Source organism: Stegostoma tigrinum, chromosome 2 (genome assembly GCF_030684315.1).
Source record: "Stegostoma tigrinum isolate sSteTig4 chromosome 2, sSteTig4.hap1, whole genome shotgun sequence".
Taxonomy (NCBI): domain Eukaryota; kingdom Metazoa; phylum Chordata; class Chondrichthyes; order Orectolobiformes; family Stegostomatidae; genus Stegostoma; species Stegostoma tigrinum.
Window position 1 is genome coordinate 139,683,398 of NC_081355.1, and position 19,166 is coordinate 139,702,563.

At 42.0% G+C, this 19,166-nt stretch overlaps 1 protein-coding gene across 5 annotated transcripts in view; it reads left to right on the forward strand.

The window, feature by feature from the left end:
* ptprn2 (protein tyrosine phosphatase receptor type N2) overlaps positions 1 to 19,166 on the forward strand; it is a 949,211-nt gene that overhangs the window by 894,612 nt on the left and 35,433 nt on the right. For all 5 annotated transcript variants that reach the window (XM_048556814.2, XM_059639614.1, XM_048556833.2 and 2 more), the window contains one exon: positions 12,172 to 12,249. In XM_048556814.2, the coding sequence (XP_048412771.1) occupies positions 12,172 to 12,249 (78 nt within the window). The remainder of the gene's footprint in view (positions 1 to 12,171; positions 12,250 to 19,166) is intronic.

Consider the following 19,166-nt stretch of genomic DNA (forward strand, 5'->3'; position numbering starts at 1 on the left):
CAGGAGCACAAATGCCTGCTTGACCAGCTCCACATTTATTGACTCTATCTTCCAGTATCTGCAGTCCTTACTGAATCCAAATCGTTCATTCCACACGTGAACTGCTCTCTGTATAAAAAGTTGCCCCTCATGTCCTTTTTAAAATCTTTCTCCTCTTCCTCCTTAAAAAGTATGCTCCCCTAGTTTTGAATTCGCCCCACCCTAGGGAAAAGATCCTCGTCATTCACCTTTTCTATTCCACTCATGATTTTATAAATCTTGATAAAGTCCCTCCTCAACTTCCCATGCTCCTGTGATAAAAGTCCCAGTCTTTCCAGGCTATTTTTATATCTCAAACCCTCCATTCCCCATATCATTCCTGGTAAATCTTTTTCTGAACCCTGTGCAATTTAATAATATCCTGGCCATTATTAAAGTGTAGTGAAATCAGCCATTGGTGAATAAAGGGTAATTTCTGCTGCTGAATAGAGAGGTGGTTTCAGTAAATAGGAAGCTGTAGTGATCACAGGGAGAGTGGCAGCAAGAAATTGCAGAACGCATTAAAGGCTTAGATTGCTTCAAATCCCTGAGTGTGGGTTCCAAGGTATGATTAACATGCTATCATTTGTGTTTAAATAGGAAATGTTCAATAATGATACTTAGGCAGATGATTAAAGCAATAACTGAACATTTTACAAAGATTAAATAATAAGCCATGAAGACCACATGATTTTTTTTATTCACTCGTGAGGTGAAGATTGCACATACCTGATTTGGCTCTCTCGTACGTTTCCTGCTAATTTTAAAACGTGAGTTTATTTTGCCATTTGGAGAATTGCATTGTTAGGATATATACATTTGCATTCCAATGTTTCATAATTAATAATGTAATATGTTAGATTACTCAGGGGAGAGGTATTATAGAGCTTTGTGGCTGGCTCATTAACAACCAACTGGTTTGACAAAAATAACTTTTTTAATCTAGAACTCGTACTTTTGATTTATTTTCTGCTAAAATTTAATAAAATGTGTTTATTGCATTGTGTTCATTTGTAGATAATCCTTGCCAATTACGTAAGCCAAAATGTAAAAACAAAGGCCATAAACAGTCATGAGCTAAGTAAAGTGCAGAGTTTGTATCACATATTCCTTTTTCTCTTGATGAAACTTAAAGATCCACACATTAGCCACAGTCCATTTGAGAGCACACAGTCATAAAAGCTTTCCAATATTTAATGTGATTTGTGCCATAAAAACACATTCAAATAAACAGAATGCACAAAGCAAGCCTCAGAGTGCACTTATTTTTTTAAACAATGGTCAGAAAAATTGCAACAAAACATCAGGCTGATTGCTTTGCTTCCTGGTGCACCTCAAACTCTTGATTTAATTACATATTCATGTTAAACCAGTTTTGCTGCAGGGAATTCACATATACATGCCAACAAGCTGAGATGTGTAAACGAGACAGAGGGTTGAGGAAATGCAGGTGTGCCTTAATATACGCTGAGGTTTTGTTTTATGGCCCGAACAATTCCATGTCTGGACATGATTAGCAATCACTGAATTCTGAAAAGAGAGCAATGTACAGAGACAATGAACATTCTTTCAATGTCCCAATGGCACCAAAGAGTTAAATAGTGATCCTTGTCTCCTGTAATAATTGTATGTAAGATTTTTAGCTTATCACCCTTCTCTCGGACCTTGCTCTTAGCGGATGAGGTGAGATGAAAGTGACAGTCCTTGGAATCAAGGCCGCATTCAACCTAGAGTGGCATTACGGAGTCCTAGCAAAACTGGAATAAGTGGGAATCAGGAGGAAAACTCTCCGGTTGTTGGAGTTATACCTGGCATATCGGAAGATTGTTGCGGCTCTTAGAGATCGGTCATCTCAGCTCCAGGACATCTCTGCAGGAGTTCTTCAGGGTCATGTCCTAAATCCAACCATCTTCAGCTGCTTCATCAATGACCTTCCCTCCATTATAAGGTCAGAAGTTGGGATGTTCACTGATGATTACACCATGTTTAGCACCATTCGTGACTCCTCAGATACTGAGCCAGTCCATGTTCAAATGCACCAAGGTCTGGAGAATATGCAGACTTGGGCTGACAGCTGGCAAGAAATATTGATGCCACACAAATGCCAGGCAATGACCCCCATCTCCAATAAGGGATAATCTAACCACTGCCCCTTGGCAGTCAACGGTGTTAGCATCAATGGATCCCCCACTATCAACATCGTGAGAGTCACCATTGACCAGAAACTCAACTGGATTCACCACATAATCACAGTGGCTACAAGATCAGGCCAGAAGCTAGGAATACTGTGGTGAGTAACTTACATCCTGACTCCCCAAAGTCTGCCCACCGTCTACAAGGCACAAGCCAGGCATATGATGGAATACTCCCAACTTGCTTGGACTAGTGCAGCCCCAACAACACTCAAGAAGCTTGACACTGTCCAAGACAAAGCAACCCACTTGAGTGGCTTCTAATCCACAGGCAACCATTCCCTCCACCATCGATGTTCAGTAGCCACAGTGTGTACTCTGTAGAAGATACCCTGCAGAAATTCCCTAAGATCCTTAGACAGCATGTTCCAAAGCTGTGATTGCTTCAATCTAGAAGGACAAGGGCAGCAGATACATGGGAACGCCACCACCTTCAATGATAACTAAGTATGGAGCTGGATAAACACAGCAGGTGAAGCAGCATCTTAGGAGCACAAAAGCTGACATTTTGGGCCTAGACCCTTCATCTGATGAAGGGTTTAGGCCCGAAACATCAGCTTTTTGTGCTCCTAAGATGCTGCTTGGCCTGCTGTGTTCATCCAGCTCCGCACTTTGTTATCTCGTATTCTCCAGCATCTGCAGTTCCCATTATTTCTGACCACCACCTTCAAGTTCCCCTCCAAGCCACTCACCATCATGATTTAGAAATATATCACCATTCCTTCAATATGGTTGTGTCAAAATCCAGGAATTTCCTGTTTATGGGTATTGTGGGGTCAACCTACAGCACATAGACTGCAGTGGTTCATGAAGGTAACCTCTAACTTCTTAAAGGCAACGAGGGATGGGCAATAAATGCTGGCCAACCAGCAACACCCACAACCCAGAAGTGAATAAATTTAAAAATTGTGTAAGGTTTAGCCAGTTATAGCATATGATCCGTTTTCTCTTCAAGTTCTTCTTTGCATTCTTCCAGTTCCACTTTGCTTCAAGAAAGTAAGTTGGGACAATCCTTCCGAACAGATGTTCAGGGAGCTGCATTGTCTCTTCTGCATTCATCCCTGGAACAGGTTATGCAGCGTATTCTGCACTAGACACATGTGGTCCACTCTGCTTATTGACTGTGTGGAGGTGACCATCAGATACAGCAACCATTCACATCATCTTGACTGGTCTGTCATTGTATTTTGACCTTGTGTACATTTGATTGGCACTGACATAAAGGGATCTGCTGTTCCATTCTGTCCCTTTAAGCAGGTTAATTTTGCAAAATGAAAAGGCATCTGGTAGTGACTGATTTTATTTTAACTACTGTTATTCCAAACACTATTTTGTGCAATGTTTATCTTACTTCCCATTAATCCGGGACCTTTTCTTAGTCCAACAAAATTACAACAAATGACAGTAATTCTTTACTGAAATCTCAAGAATTTAATCCTTACAATTCTTTTCAGTTGTGTGGTTACTATGGTGAATCGAAAGTTGTAATCCTGAACGAGTGATTATTGGTTTTTCCAGTGGCATTTTGAAAGAAGCCTGGCTACACCTACATCATGGAAACTGCTGATTTGCATTAAATTCATAAAAAAAGAAAGACAGAGACAGAGAGAGAAAAAAATACATTGGCAGCTACATTCCCCAAGCCTGGAGAATCTTAATACAAGGTCTCACTTTAATTACGCTATGAAAAATTACAGCTCTGTACAAAAGGTTGTCATTAGGAATGTGTGGCATGTTGCTAGGATATTAGGAGAATGTGCTGTCTCCCTTTATGTTCCTTCCTTTTTCTGCATGCTGTAATTGCTGGCTGCGTACCATTCAAGTGACAATCAGATTGTGTGAGGAGCTTGTGACTTCTCTTTGTGTATTTTGCAGAGATTTACACTGGAAATCCGTTGTGTGACAGTCAGAACTTTAAGCCAAGTCGAAATTATCAGCTTGGCGCATATTATGTCAGCTGGTTCAGAGTTTGATAATGAACTGGACAACTGAATATGGATAGAATGAACATTGCAGAATGGAGTCTTTCATAAACTAACACTTATCCTGATCTTTTTTAGATATGTGAAGCAGGCACAAAAAATTGATTATTCATCTTGGTAAAGAATTGAAGCACGTTTTCCTTGCTTGTGTTTGCTGCTTGCAGTTAATAGGCAATCTAAAAATGAAAAATATTCTTCTAATTCCCTTATGACTTCATCAGCTTGTATGACTATTAAAATGTGAATTTATTTTGGGGACCAATTCTTTGAGATTTTTCAGAATTCTTAGAAGTGGCTATCTGTTTGTTTCCATTTCCATTGTGTCCTTTAACAGAATTAACATTCTGTTAATATTCTAATATTCCATATTCTAATTGCTGAGATTTTTATGACAGAGACTGAAAGTCTGGGTGCCACATTAACCATCTCTGATAGCGTCTTTCCAAAAAGGTTTAATGGTTCAAAGCTTGTGGTCAAATGTTCAACACTTTGGCTGCTGGAAAATACACTGTGCAGTGATAATACAGACAGAGGGCCAAAAGTAAAAATTAATTTCAGGATTAGTTGCAATAATTTATCTTCCCTAGGGTAAGTTATAACATGCCAGGTCCTAGGTTCAACACCCTGCTGCCATTGAGCTTTGACAAATGTATTAGTTTGCACATTTATGACAACAATTTGCATTTATATAGCACCTTTCACATCATAAAACTCTCAAGAGCTCTTCAGAGAAGCATTATAAAACAAAGTGTGACACTGATCCATATTTTACTCATATTCACAGAAGGAAATATGAGATCAAAGCACACACAGATAGGATTTAAGGAGTGTCTGAGAGCAGGAAAGTAAGATACAGGAGGAAACATTTAGGGATGGAAATGGAGTTTAGAACCCTGGCAACTGAAGACAAGATGCACATGACAGAGTGATTAAAATTGAGCCAGACCTAGAGTATTGCAAATGTCTCAAGAGGAGTGTGAGGCTCAAACAGACAATAGAAATGGGGAGGAATGCCTTTATAGAGGAATTTGGAGGCAAAGATGACTGTTTTAAAATCGATTTGTTGCTTAACCAGGGGTCAGTGAAGGTCAGAGAGCAAAGGAAAAATGGATGAATGGGATTTAGTGTGAATCACAACATGGAGAGCACATCTTTGGATGTCCTCAAGCTCACAGAGTGTAAAATGTGGGGAGGCAGCCAGGAATGAATTAGAATACTTGAATTTAAAGGTAAAAAATAGCAATTGGTGGTTTCAGCAGCAACTGAGTTAATCATAGAATCCCTACAGTGTGAAAGCAGGCCATTCAGCCCATTTTGTTCACATCAGTCCTCCAAAGAGCATCCCCGTACTTTATCTCTGTAACCATGCATTTCACATGGTTAATCCATCTAACTTGGAAACTTTTGGACTGTGGGAGGAAACCAGAGCACCCGGAGGAAACCCACACAGACAAGGGGAGAATGTGCAAACTCCACACAGTTGCCTGAACTTGAAGGAAACCCGCGCCCTTGGCACTTGTGAGGCAGCAGCGCTAACCACTGAGCCACCCTCATGATCCAGGGGTGTGGAATTGGACGATGTTACAGTTATGGAAATAGACATTCTTAGTGATAGCCCTTGAATGAGATTAGCAACTTATCTCAGGGTTAAATATGGCACAAGTGAAATGTATAATTGGTTCAACTATGGATAACTGCCGGAGAGTCAAATGGAGTTGGTAACTAAGGAATGGAGTTTGTCACAGAGGCTTAGCTCTGTTCAGTATTAAGTTGGTGAAAATATCTACTGAGTTCGAGATCAGAATGGTGCAGAGTTGCTGAGTTGAGGTAGAGTTGGATATTCTTCTCATTATATGGAAACTGACACATTCAGACAAAGAGGCATTGGCCAGGAAGCTCCTCAGAGTCTCTCCAGCTCCTTCATGGAATCTTGGCCAGTACAGAGTCCCCCAGGTTGTGAATGGGTGCTGTTCTGGAGTCCATTCACAAGTCAATTTGTACGCAAGTTAGAGCAGAAGACAATATAAAATAGCTCTTTGGGAGTCCAGGAAACATTTGTATGTTGGATCATTAAAATTACACCCCAGTATAACAAACACCCCTGAAGGATAGCAAAGATGATTCTCGATAGGAGTGAGAGAGACAGGGTAGTTGTCATGGGGGACTTCAACTTTCCAAATATTGACTGGGAACACCATAGTTTGACTACTATAGATGGGTCAGTTTTTGTCCAGTCTGTGCAAGACGGCTTCCTGACACAGTATGTAGATAGGCCAACAAGGGGCGAAGCCACATTAGATTTGGTACTGGGTAATGAGCCTGGCCAGGTGTTAGATGTGGAAGTAGGTGAGCTCTTTGGTGATAGCGATCACAATTCTGTTATGTTTACTTTAGTGATGGAAAGGGACAGGTGTATACCACTGGGCAAGAGTTATAGCTGGGGGAAAGGCAAGTACGATGAGATTAGGCAAGATTTAGGGAGCATAGGATGGGGAAGGAAACTGCAGGGGATGGGCACATTAGAAATGTGGAGCTTATTCAAGGAAATGCTCCTGTGTGTCCTAGATAAGTATGTACCTGTCAGGCAGGGTGGAAGCTGTAGAGTGCGGGAGCCGTTGTTTATGAAGGAGGTGGAATCTCTGGTCAAGAGGAAGAAGAAGGCTTATGTTAGGATGAGATGTGAAGGCTCAGTTAGGGCACTTGAGAGCTATGAGGTAGCCAGGAAAGACCTAAAGAGAGAGCTCAGAAGAGCCAGGAGGAGACATGAGAAGTTGTTGGCGGATAGGATCAGGGTAAAACCTAAGGCTTTCTATAGGTATTTAAGGAATAAAAGAATGACGAAAGTAAGACTAGGCCCAATCAAGGATAGTAGTTGTAAGTTATGTGTGGAGTCAGATGAGATAGGGGAAGCGCTGAATGAATATTTTTCAACAGTATTCACTCTAGAAAACGACAATCTTGTCGAGAAGAATACTGAGATACGGGCTACTAGACTATGTGGGATTGAGGTTCACAAGGAAGAGGTATTAGAAATCCTACAGAGTGTGAAGATAGACAAGTCCCCTGGGCCGGATGGGATTTATCCTAGGATCCTCTGGGCAGCCAGGGTGGAGATTGCCGAGCCTTTGGCATTGATCTTTAACTCGTCATTGTCTACAGGAATAGTGCCAGATGACTGGAGGATAGCAAGTGTGGTTCCCCTGTTCAAGAAGGGGAGTAGAGACAACCCTGGTAATTATAGACCAGTGAGCCTTACCTCAGTTGTTGGTAAAGTGTTGGAAAAGGTTATAAGGGATAGGATTTATAATCATCCAGAAAAGAATAAATTGATTAGGGATAGACAGCACAGTTTTGTGAAGGGAAGGTTGTGCCTCACAAACCTTATTGAGTTCTTTGAGAAGGTGACCAAACAGGTAGATGAGATTAAACCGGTTGTTGTGGTGTATATGGATTTCAGCAAGGCGTTCGATAAGATTCCTCACAATAGGTTATTGTACAAAATGCGGAGGAATGGCATTGTGGGAGATATAGCAGTTTGGATTGGAAATTGGCTTGCTGAAAGAAGACAGAGGGTGGTGGTTGATGGGAAATGTTCATCCTGGAGAGCAGTTACTAGTTGTGTACCGCAAGGGTCGGTGTTGGGTCCACTGCTGTTTGCCATTTTTATAAATGACCTGGATGAGGGCGTAGAAGGATGGGTTAGTAAATTTGCAGACGACACTAAGGTCGGTGGAGTTGTGGATAGTGACGAAGGATGCTGTAGGTTGCAGAGAGACATAGATAAGCTGCAGAGCTGGGCTGACAGGTGGCAAATGGAGTTTAATGCAGACAAGTGTGAGGTGATGCACTTTGGTAGGAGTAACCAGAAGGCAAAGTACAGGGCTAATGGTAAGATTCTTAGTCGTGTAGATGAGCAGAGAGATCTCAGTGTCCATGTACACAGATCCTTGAAAGTTGCCGCCCAGGTTGACAGGGCTGTTAAGAAGGCATACAGTGTTTTAGCTTTTATTAATAGAGGGATTGAGTTCCGGAACCAAGAGGTTATGCTGCAGCTGTACAAAACTCTGGTGCGGCCGCACTTGGAGTATTGCGTACAGTTCTGGTCACCGCATTATAAGAAGGATGTGGAAGCTTTGGAAAGGGTGCAGAGGAGATTTACTCGGATGTTGCCTGGTATGGAGGGAAGGTGTTACGAGGAAAGGCTGAGGGACTTGAGGTTGTTTTCATTAGAGAGAAGAAGGTTGAGAGGTGACTTAATTGAAACATACAAAATAATCAGAGGGTTAGATAGGGTGGATAGGGAGATCCTCTTTCCTAGGATGGTGACGGCGAGCACGAGGGGGTATAGCTTTAAATTGAGGGGTGAAAGATATAGGACAGATATCAGAGGTCATTTCTTTACTCAGAGAGTAGTAAGGGAATGGAACGCTTTGCCTTCAACGGTAGTAGACTCGCCAACTTTAGGTACATTTAAGTCGTCATTGGATAAGCATATGGACGTACATGGAATAGTGTAGGTTAGATGGGCTTGAGATCGGTATGACAGATCGGCACAACATCGAGGGCCGAAGGGCCTGTACTGTGCTGTAATATTCTATGTTCTATGTATGGGATGATGTTGGTCAAATAAGTCAGATGGTCATAAATCAGGGACCCCTGTATATATTTTGTCAGAGGTAAATGAATTACATTTGCAAAGTAGGAGATATCCTGATGACATCCATTTCATAACGAAAGGCTCCTCCTGAACATTAGGGAAAGGATGTCAGGGAAATGGTCCCAGGTACAGGAATGTGCTCTGTAAGAAGCTTGGGAAGAACTGTGGCACCAAACAAAAAGGCAAGACAGTATTGCAATGGAGACCCTGATTGCTGGTAAATGTTTGGTGTTATTAAGACAAGTCTTAATGCCTATAAATAAAAAAGCAGTGAACCGGTGTAGTTTGCTTTACTCTATTATTTGGTATCTGGACTTGGTATGGATTTTTAACATGATGTATTGGTCATTTGCTCGGTTTGTTGTTCAGCCACAGCCTAGCATGGAATTGAGCCCTTTTGTAATAAATGACTCTGACACAACAGGTAAGTTGGCAAGATGCTGTGAAATTTTACATTGATTTTGTCGGTGAATCTGAGAACGTAGAGTGGAGGATGCATACTACAGTTGATTGATTGACTTGATTGATTTATTTATTGTCACATGTACCAAAATCCAGTGAAAAGCTTTGTTTACAAGCGGTACAGGCGCATCATAGTGAGCAAAGGATGTACAGATTATAACCACTTAGACAGAGGTATACAAGTTACATTGCACAGGGCATGCTAGGCAAGATCAATGCAAGCAAGATCAGCATTACTTAAGGTTAGAGAGTCCATTCATCAGTCTGACAACAGCCAGAAAGAAGCTGTTTCTGAACCTGCCTGTGCGCGTGTTCAGGCTTCTGTACCTGCTGCCTGAGGGAAGAGGTTGTAGGAGGTCATTACCAGGCTGCGAGGGGTCTTTGATGACATTGGCAGCCTTTCTGTGACAGCAAGCCGTGTAAATAGAGTCTCTGGATGGAGGTTGGCTTCCGCAATTGTCTGGACTGTGCACACAACCTTCCCTAGTTTCTCAACCTGGGCAGATCATTTGCTGTACCAGGCTATAAAGCAGCCGGTCTATTTGCATTCAATGGTGGACCTGTAGAAGTTTGTGAGGGACCTTATGAACATGCCAAATTTGCTGAGCCGCCTGAGGGAGAAGAGGCATTGTTGTGCGTTCTTGACCATCGCATATGCACGGGAAGCCCAGGACAGGTTGTCTGTTATCATTATTCTGAGGAACTTAATGCTCTTCAGCCTCTCAACCTCAGTCCTGTTGATGTGGATAGGGCATGTTTTCCTCCTTTTGAACACACCCCCAGCTACATCTTCCTCAGGAAATTTGGCACATCCATAAGGTCCCTTAGCACCTTCTACAGATGCACTATTGAAAGCATACTGCCCGGGTGCATAATAGCCTGGGATAGCAAATGCTCTGCCCAGGACCGTAAGAAACTACAGAAGGTGGTGTGCACAGCCCAGACCCTCACAGAATCTAACCTTCCATCCATTTACACGCTCACTGCCACAGAAAGGCAGCCAACATCATCCAAGACCCATTGCACCCTGGTAATGACCTCCTACAATCTCTTCCCTCAGGCAGAAGTTACAGAAGCCTGAACACATGCATGAGCAGGTTCAGAAACAATTTCTTTCTAGACATTATCAGACTTGATGAATGGATCTTCTAGCCTCAAGTCATGCTGATCTTGCTAACATTGATCTTGCCTAGTACATACCCTGTGCAACGTAACCTGCATGGCTCTGTAAAAATCTTTATAATCTGTACATGCTTTGTTTACTATGATGTGCCTTTACAGCTCACAAACAAAGTTATTCACTGAATTTCAGTACATGTGGCAATAAATAAACCGTGGAAATAAATCAATCAATTGTAGTATGCATCCTCCACTCTACAGTCTTGGATTTGCTGACAAAGTCCAATGTAAAATTTTAAAGCAATTGTTCTGCCATCAGGAGCCATGCAGAAAAACTCAATATGCCAGTTGAAAGCTGAAAGCCCACATTTTGTCCCATTTACTAACTTGAATGAAAAGGTTGCACTGTTAAGTGCTTTAATCACATACAATGCATGCATTGTTATCACCAAAATGAATACCCTTCTGGGTCTTTAAGCAGAACTTATGATGCACAGATTTCTACCTTGGGAAACAGCGGGTGCCGGATCTTTCACTGCTTCTGTTTTTGCTGTTGGCTACAATCCATTGCACTATTGCATTATACAGGTGGAATACATATGTTTTAATGCATTTATATGATACATTTTTCTCATATAGTTGTACAAACTGTATGGTTTAAGAGCATGCCAAAAACTGCAATAAATAATTAAGAAGCATCTCTGCCATCAGTGGTAGGTGAACCTGACTTCCCCGCTTGGCATGGTCTCATATCAATGTGTCCAGATTGTAACTCTGAAAAACTATCTTCTATAATGCAACTCGAGTTGTATCATGCTCCAGTGATGAATAAATAATCCTATCAATAATCAGGAAAGGAATCCTGATTCAGCATACTGATACTGCTGCATATTCTTTTGAATCATGTATCCCTTAGGAATACATCAGAGCTGCTTTTCCCATGTCCCCTGATTTTTAAATATGCATCCAATTAATTTTCTGATCTGCGTCTCTCTTTCATTACTGACTATGAGACTCCTATCTCGCAGAATTTATTTTGCGCACAACGAGTGAGAAAAGCTTGAAAATGTGAATACATTTGTGTTCACATAAGTGGGTAAATGCTCTTCGAAGTAGCAAACTGTTCTGCCTCCTTCTTGTGTTGCACTGTTGTCTCTTAGTTGGCGAGAGTTTGTCTTCAGCCCGTCCGCTGAAAAATGAACACAGCATCTGGCCTGACACTTCAGTGTAGTACTGATGGAGCAGTGTGCTGTCAGAGGTGCCATCCTTCAAAGAAGACATTTAGCCAAGGTCCTGTTTTACCTCTCAAGTGACTGTGTCTCATTTGTATTTTGAAGAAAGAGCAGGCAAGTTTTACCTAGTCAATAGTTATTCCTCAACTAAAGTAAAATACATACTCCAGTTATTATCTTATTGCTGTGCATAACCTGGTTGCTGTGGATTTTATATTACAACAGTGAATATCCTTGAGAAATACGCAATAGGTAGCATAATCCTTTGGGAAAGGTGGGAGTCCTAAAAGTGGTATTTAAATGGAATTCATCTTTTTTTCCTTTCATTGCACATAGCTATAATTCCTTACACACTTCTTGATTTTAACTGTGTTTTTTGGTGTTGAATTTAGCTTCATCAATAGTGATCAATTTGCTTCTGAACACGACGGTAGATTGCAAATTTGAATGTGTTGAACTGTGATAAAACTTCCAGAATTACCCTAGATCTGTTATTTTTCTCCATCTAGATGGATCATGACCCTAGGAATCCTGCATACATTGCTGCTCAAGGTCCCCTCCCTGCCACTGTTGCAGATTTCTGGCAGGTAAGAACACTGTCAATGCATTACTTATATCCCAGCGAAAATTGAAAAGAGTTGAAGAAATGGGAACTTGATAAAATGCTGCAGGTTCAGGGAGTGGTTTTATCTGATATTTCACATTGGTTATAATTTCAATCATGATCATTGATTATGTTTCTATCTGTCTTTTGGCTTGAAGCTAAATCGTGAAACATTTGTGAAAGTTTTGATAAACACCGAGTTTTCTCCATGCGTCAGGCCTCCGAGCTTCATAAGTAACACGTGTGTCATTAATTTGAACATTCACACACAAAATAAAATGTAACCATTTTAAACTATGCTTTGTTGGATTCTGAAGTGCTCGAATGTGGGAAGAAGTAGATACATGATACTTCAGTTCATAGTTCCAATCTGACATAGAGCAGCACACAAATGTGTTCGGGGGAAGGGTCACCAAACCCAACTCTGATTTCCCTTCACAGATGTTGCCAGACCAGTTGAGCTTTTCCAACTTCTGTTTTTGTTTCTGATCAAACAAATGCAGTTATTTTCTTTGATACCAAAATATCTCTTTTCTAATGTGTAAAAGTGCAAAAACAATCACATTTTCAGATTGTTCTGTGATGTAACCAGAGTTTTCTTCTGGGACTATAAGAAAAGCTTGAAGCATTTCCTAATTTGCTTATTTCTTGTAATCCAACATTGTTGTTGATGTTTTTCGAGATATGGAATAGCTTATTTGATTTTACTCTTGCCAACATTAAAAGTAACTATTATTGAGATTGAGGGATGATTTTTTTTCTCTCAAGTCCAGTGCACAGAGCTGGGAAAATTCACAACTCCCCAAATTGGCAGGGAGAAACATTCCAAAAACTTTGAACTTTCATTCCAGTGGAACCTAGAGGAAAGGAATCTGCAGTTGGGCATTCCCAGGAGTTGGAATGTGGCCACCCACACTGCTGGAAATGATTATCATTAAAATGATAAGACCCTTTGGCCCTCATTCCTCACATCCCCTTCTCCCACACACACTGTCCATGACTAATCCATGCATTCTCATGCCCTCTATGCATCCCCCATGGGCCCTCATAGCCTCTGTTTAAACCTTTGCACTCCTCATCAACGTCATAGTCTCCAAGGGAATTTAGTGCCAACCCATAACTACTACATCTCATTGTAGCCTCCATGCCTATTTAGTGCCCACTTGTGCCAATCTATGCCTCCACTCATCACTCTTTTCCTTCACAGTCTCCACAATATCAATCTCACGAGTCAGATCTTGTGGTGGGAGAGCATTTTGGTGATAGTGACCATAACTGCCTCACATTCTACATAGCTATGGAGAAGGAGGGAATTAAGCAAAATGGGAGGATATTTAATTGGGGAAGAGGAAACTATGATGCGATTAGACATGAGTTAGGAAGCATGGACTGGGAGCAATTGTTCCATGGTAAGGGAACTATAGACATGTGGAGACTGTTTAAGGAACAGTTGTTGCGAGTGATGAATAAATATGTCCCTCTGAGACAGGCAAGAAGGGGTAAGATAAAGGAACCTTGGATGATGAGAGCAGTGGAGCTTCTTGTGAAAAGGAAGAAGGTAGCTTACATAAGGTGGAGGAAGCTAGGGTCAAGTTCAGCTAGAGAGGATTACACGCAGGCAAGGAAGGAACTCAAAAATGGTCTGAGGAGAGCCAGGAGGGGGCACGAGAAAGGCTTGGCAGAACGGATTAGGGAAAACACCAAGGCATTTTACACTTACGTGAGGAATAAGAGAATGGTCAAAGAAAGAGTAGCGCCGACCAGGGATAGCATAGGGAACTTGTGTGTGGAGTCTGAGGAGGTAGGGGAAGCCCTAAATGAGTTTTTTGCTTCTGTCTTTACGAAAGAAACGAACTTTGTAGTGAATGAAACCTTTGAAGAGCAGGTGTGCATGCTGGAATGGATAGAGATAGAGGAAGCTGATGTGCTGAAAATTTTGTCAAACATTAAGATTGACAAGTCGCCAGGCCCGGACCATATTTGTCCTCGGCTGCTTTGGGAAGCAAGAAATGCGATTGCTTCGCCACTTGCGAAGATCTTTGCATCCTTGCTCTCTACTGGAGTCGTACCTGAGGACTGGAGAGAAGCAAATATAATTCCTCTCTTCAAGAAAGGAAATAGGGCAATCCCCGGCAATTACAAACCAGTAGGTCTCACGTCTGTCGTCTGCAAGGTATTAGAATGGATTCTGAGGGATAGGATTTATGACCATCTGGAAGAGCATGGCTTGATCAAATACAGTCAACACGGCTTTGTGAGGGGCAGGTCATGCCTCACAAACCTTATCGAGTTCTTTGAGGATGTGACTAGAAAAGTTGATGAGAGTTGAGCTGTGGATGTGGTGTATATGGACTTCAGTAAGGCATTTGATAAGGTTCCCCATGGTAGGCTCATTCAGAAGGTCAGGAGGAATGGGATACAGGGGAACTTAGCTGCCTGGATACAGAATTGGCTGGCCAACAGAAGACAGCGAGTGGTAGTAGAAGGAAAATATTCTGCCTGGAAGTCAGTGGTGAGTGGGGTTCCACAGGGCTCTGTCCTTGGGCCTCTACTGTTTGTAATTTTTATTAATGACTTGGATGAGGGGATTGAAGGATGGGTCAGCAGGTTTGCAGATGACACAAAGGTTGGAGGTGTCGTTGACAGTATAGAGGGCTGTTGTAGGCTGCAGCGGGACATTGACAGGATGCAGAGATGGGCTGAGAGGTGGCAGATGGAGTTCAACCTGGATAAATGCGAGGTGATGCATTTTGGAAGGTCGAATTTGAAAGCTGAGTACAGGATTAAGGATAGGATTCTTGGCAGCGTGGAGGAACAGAGGGATCTTGGTGTGCAGATACATAGATCCCTTAAAATGGCCACCCAAGTGGACAGGGTTGTTAAGAAAGCATATGGTGTTTTGGCTTTCATTAACAGGGGGATTGAGTTTAAGAGTCGTGAGATCTTGTTACAGCTCTATAAAACTTTGGTTAGACTGCATTTGGAATATTGCGTCCAGTTCTGGTCGTCCTATTATAGGAAAGATGTGGATGCTTTGGAGAGGGTTCAGAGGAGGTTTACCAGGATGCTGCCTGGACTGGAGGGCTTATTTTATGAAGAGAGGTTGACTGAGCTCGGTCTCTTTTCATTGGAGAAAAGGAGGAGAGGGGACCTAATTGAGGTATACAAGATAATGAGAGGCATAGATAGAGTTGATAGCCAGAGACTATTTCCCAGTGCAGAAATGGCTAGCATGGGGGGTCATAGTTTTAAGCTGGTTGGAGGAAAGTATAGAGGGGATGTCAGAGGCGGGTTCTTTACGCAGAGAGTTGTGAGAGCATGGAATGCGTTGCCAGCAGCAGTTGTGGAAGCAAGGTAATTGGGGTCATTTAAGAGACTGCTGGACATGCATATGGTCACAGAAATTTGAGGGTGCATACATGAGGATCAATGGTCAGCACCACATTGTGGGCTGAAGGGCCTGTTCAGTGCTGTACTGTTCTATGTTCTATGTTCTATGTTCAAACAGCAATGGAATAAAATAAAGTTCTCAGTCTCTCTTACAGACATTATTATGTTACATTAAATAAATACTTTTTGATAAAAGGCTGCTCAACAAATTCCTTCAAGTACTTAATCCTGTATAAAATCACCATTTATATTCTCAGCTGCATCTGTTAATGATTCATAAGCATGCGGAATTGTCAGTCAAGCTGCACATACAGGGCTCCCACTATGATAATGATAGTTGGTATTGTAGTTGAGTCATATAATGATAATCCTTGGCCTATGCCAACAAACAACTATTGAAAGGGCCAGCACTGATTTTTTTTCATCTGAATGTCACAACAAACTGTTTGTTTAAAAATTTAAAGGGTAGGGTTTAAATGATTTGATAACTTGACAGTTTGCCAGACCTTATTCATCCTTTCCTTGCGTTCATGCCTATTAATAACAATCCCTTAGATTGGTACTCTTTAAAATGGCACCTGAATTCTCCAGAAAACTCTAGTAGGTTTCGTCTTTTTCATCAAAAATTGTAAAACCGCTGAGTCATGTTTCAGAAGCCGGTCTGACTGTGCATCATGTACTAATGACAATGTCATGTGGAAATCGTGTACTTGCTGAAGGAAGGTCACTGTGCCCCTGGTGAACGAAAGAAACCTTTCAAAGGTCACATCCAGACCAACCTCAAGAAATTCCATATCAACATCAAAAACTGGGAGGACATGGCTGCAGTCTGGAATTACTGAAGGAACATTATCCAGCAGGGATCTATACTCGATGAAAATGATCTTCACCGAGCCGCTGAACAGAAGCAACTCTTGCACGAAGAGAGACAGAACATCAGGAAGGCCCACCCACCCACCACCTCCAACTGACCATTACCACCCATCGATGCCCACACTGCAATAAAATCTGTGGATCCCAGAGTGGCTTCTTCAGCCATCTGAAGATAGCTGCCCTTATGGAGGACAATCATACTCGACCTGAGTGATTGCTAATAGATAGATGCCGGTCTGAAAAATTGCTTCTGATCGAAAACAGTTCCACTTTCAAATGTGTGTCTGCCTCCATTGTCTGCGGATGTGTGCCCACCTCTGGCTCCCCATCAACAGATCCCTCATGAACGTGGGGAGTGCAAAGTTCCAGGGCAAGACTTCCAGAACTGGGGCTACTGTCCCATTGGGTTAAAGCACAGAACCCTTTCTTCTACTCAGAAAGTACGACCTTAATGAATGAATTGTTACTCATTTCTCTTGGTAAATAAGTAAACCTTTAGTGCTTCCTTCTCCATATTTTGCTGCAGAACTCAGAAAGGGCAGTGTCTGTCGATGGAGCTGGAAGCATCAGTTTATGTAACTCATTGAGTAAAGTTGGTGTGTCCTGATTTAACACATCAGTACACTGCATTGACCATGAACTCCATCACCGTTGCCATAAGTACTTTATATGCAGATCTCAATAATTACAATGGAATTTGCATTTTATGTAATTCGCTTATTGGCCTGATGTAGCAAATTAACTGAATGAAAGAGGATATTTCATACTAACTTTAAATAAAATGCAGCGCCTCCAGGCAAATGGAAAGCAGCCAGTGGTAGCAGAAAATCCATGATCTTCACAGTCAGTAACAAAACCTTGTGTTCCATAGGAGTGATCTTACAAATTATCAACAGGCATAAATTGTTCGGCCCCTCAATCCCTCTCCACCATTTGAGAAGTTCATGGTTAATATGATGTGCACTCAATTCTATTTTCCTGTTTAACCTTTACTCCTTTGTTAAACATGAATCTACCTAAATTAATCTAAAATGTGCTCAACGGCCCACCCTCCACTCCTCACTGGAGACTCTTGACCTTCTGAGATTAAAAAAAATCCTCTTCATAGCCATCCTAAATGAGAAACCCTTTATTTTTAAGCTGTGACCCCCAGTTCAAGTCTCCCACAATAGAAAAAAATTCAGCACCCACCTTGCCAAGTCCCCTCAAAATCATAAATGTTTCAGTAAGATCCCTCTCTCACTGTTCCCAATTCCAATGGATAGTTTGGCCTTGCTTCATAATATGACCTCATCATCTCAGGAATTAGTCAAGGGAATCTACTCTGCTCCTTCTATGCAAGCTTATTTTTTCTTAGGTAAGGAGACTACAATGATAGACAGTACTCCAGATGTGATGGCACTGCTGCACTGTGCAAGATACGCAGCGCAATCAATTGTAACTTCTTCCCACTGACTTAATCCTGCAGAGCTAAACACACAACAATAATGTAAGTAAGACTTTAATGAAAGCCACTTGAAATATCAGGGCAGATGTCCAAAAGCGCAGACAAGGTGTTGGGTTTTAGAGAACACCTTAAAGAAGGAAAACAATGTAGTTAAATGGAAAGGTTTAAGATGCAGAGTTCCAGAGCTTTGAGTCTAATGGCTTAAAGAGATGTTTTCTAATCAACCTGTGCAGATGTGTTGTTGTGCACACACAAACAGAAAGTGCTGGAAAAACATAGCAACTGGGAACGAAAACAGCTAACATTTATGGATGACATAGTGGTTCAGTGGATAGCATTGCCAGGAACCCCAGGTTCGATTCTACCCACAGGCAACTGTCTGTGTGGAGTTTGCACATTCTACCCATATCTGCACAGGCTTCCTTCAGGTGCTCAGATTTCCCCCCATTGTCCAAAGATGCGCAGGCTCGGTAGATTGGCTGTGATAAATTACACTTGTGTCCAGGGATGTGCAGCCTAAGTGGATTAGCCAAGGGAAGTGCTGGGTTACAGGGATAGGATAGACAGGTGGGCCTAGGCGTGTTGCTCAGAGGATCGGTGTGGACTCGCTGGGCCGAATGGCCTGCTTCCACATTGTAGGGATTCTATGATTTCGAGTGCAGTGACCCTTCTTCATTACACACCTCTGGGCAAGATGAGACTTGAACCCAAGTCTCCTGGCTCAGGGGCAGGGACACTACCACTGCATTACATGATCCCTCACTAGTAGCTGTGTGTTGACTGAATGTAATAGTTCTCCTAACGGCAGTTTCTCTCCTCCCGCTAATTGAAGTGACAATTCTAGTTTTACACAAAGTATTTCCAAAAGATTCTCCTAAAGTTCCTTCACAATTGTGCTTCTTCCATCCCCCACTAATTGTCCCTTTCTAACAATTAACCGACGGGGAAGGTGATTATTTCAATCATCCTCTGCCTTCAATGAGGAACGCTCTACTTCACCACCCCGTAACTACTGACCAAAGATTCTGGAGCTTGCTCCTCAAAATTTTCCTCCTTTTAACTATGAAGCCCTCAGGGAAGCTGGTGGCATGATGTTAATACCACTGGATTAGTAATCTGAGAACTCCGCAGGGACTGTCTGCAGATTTGAGTTCAAATCCCACAATAAGAGATGCTGAAATTTGAATTTA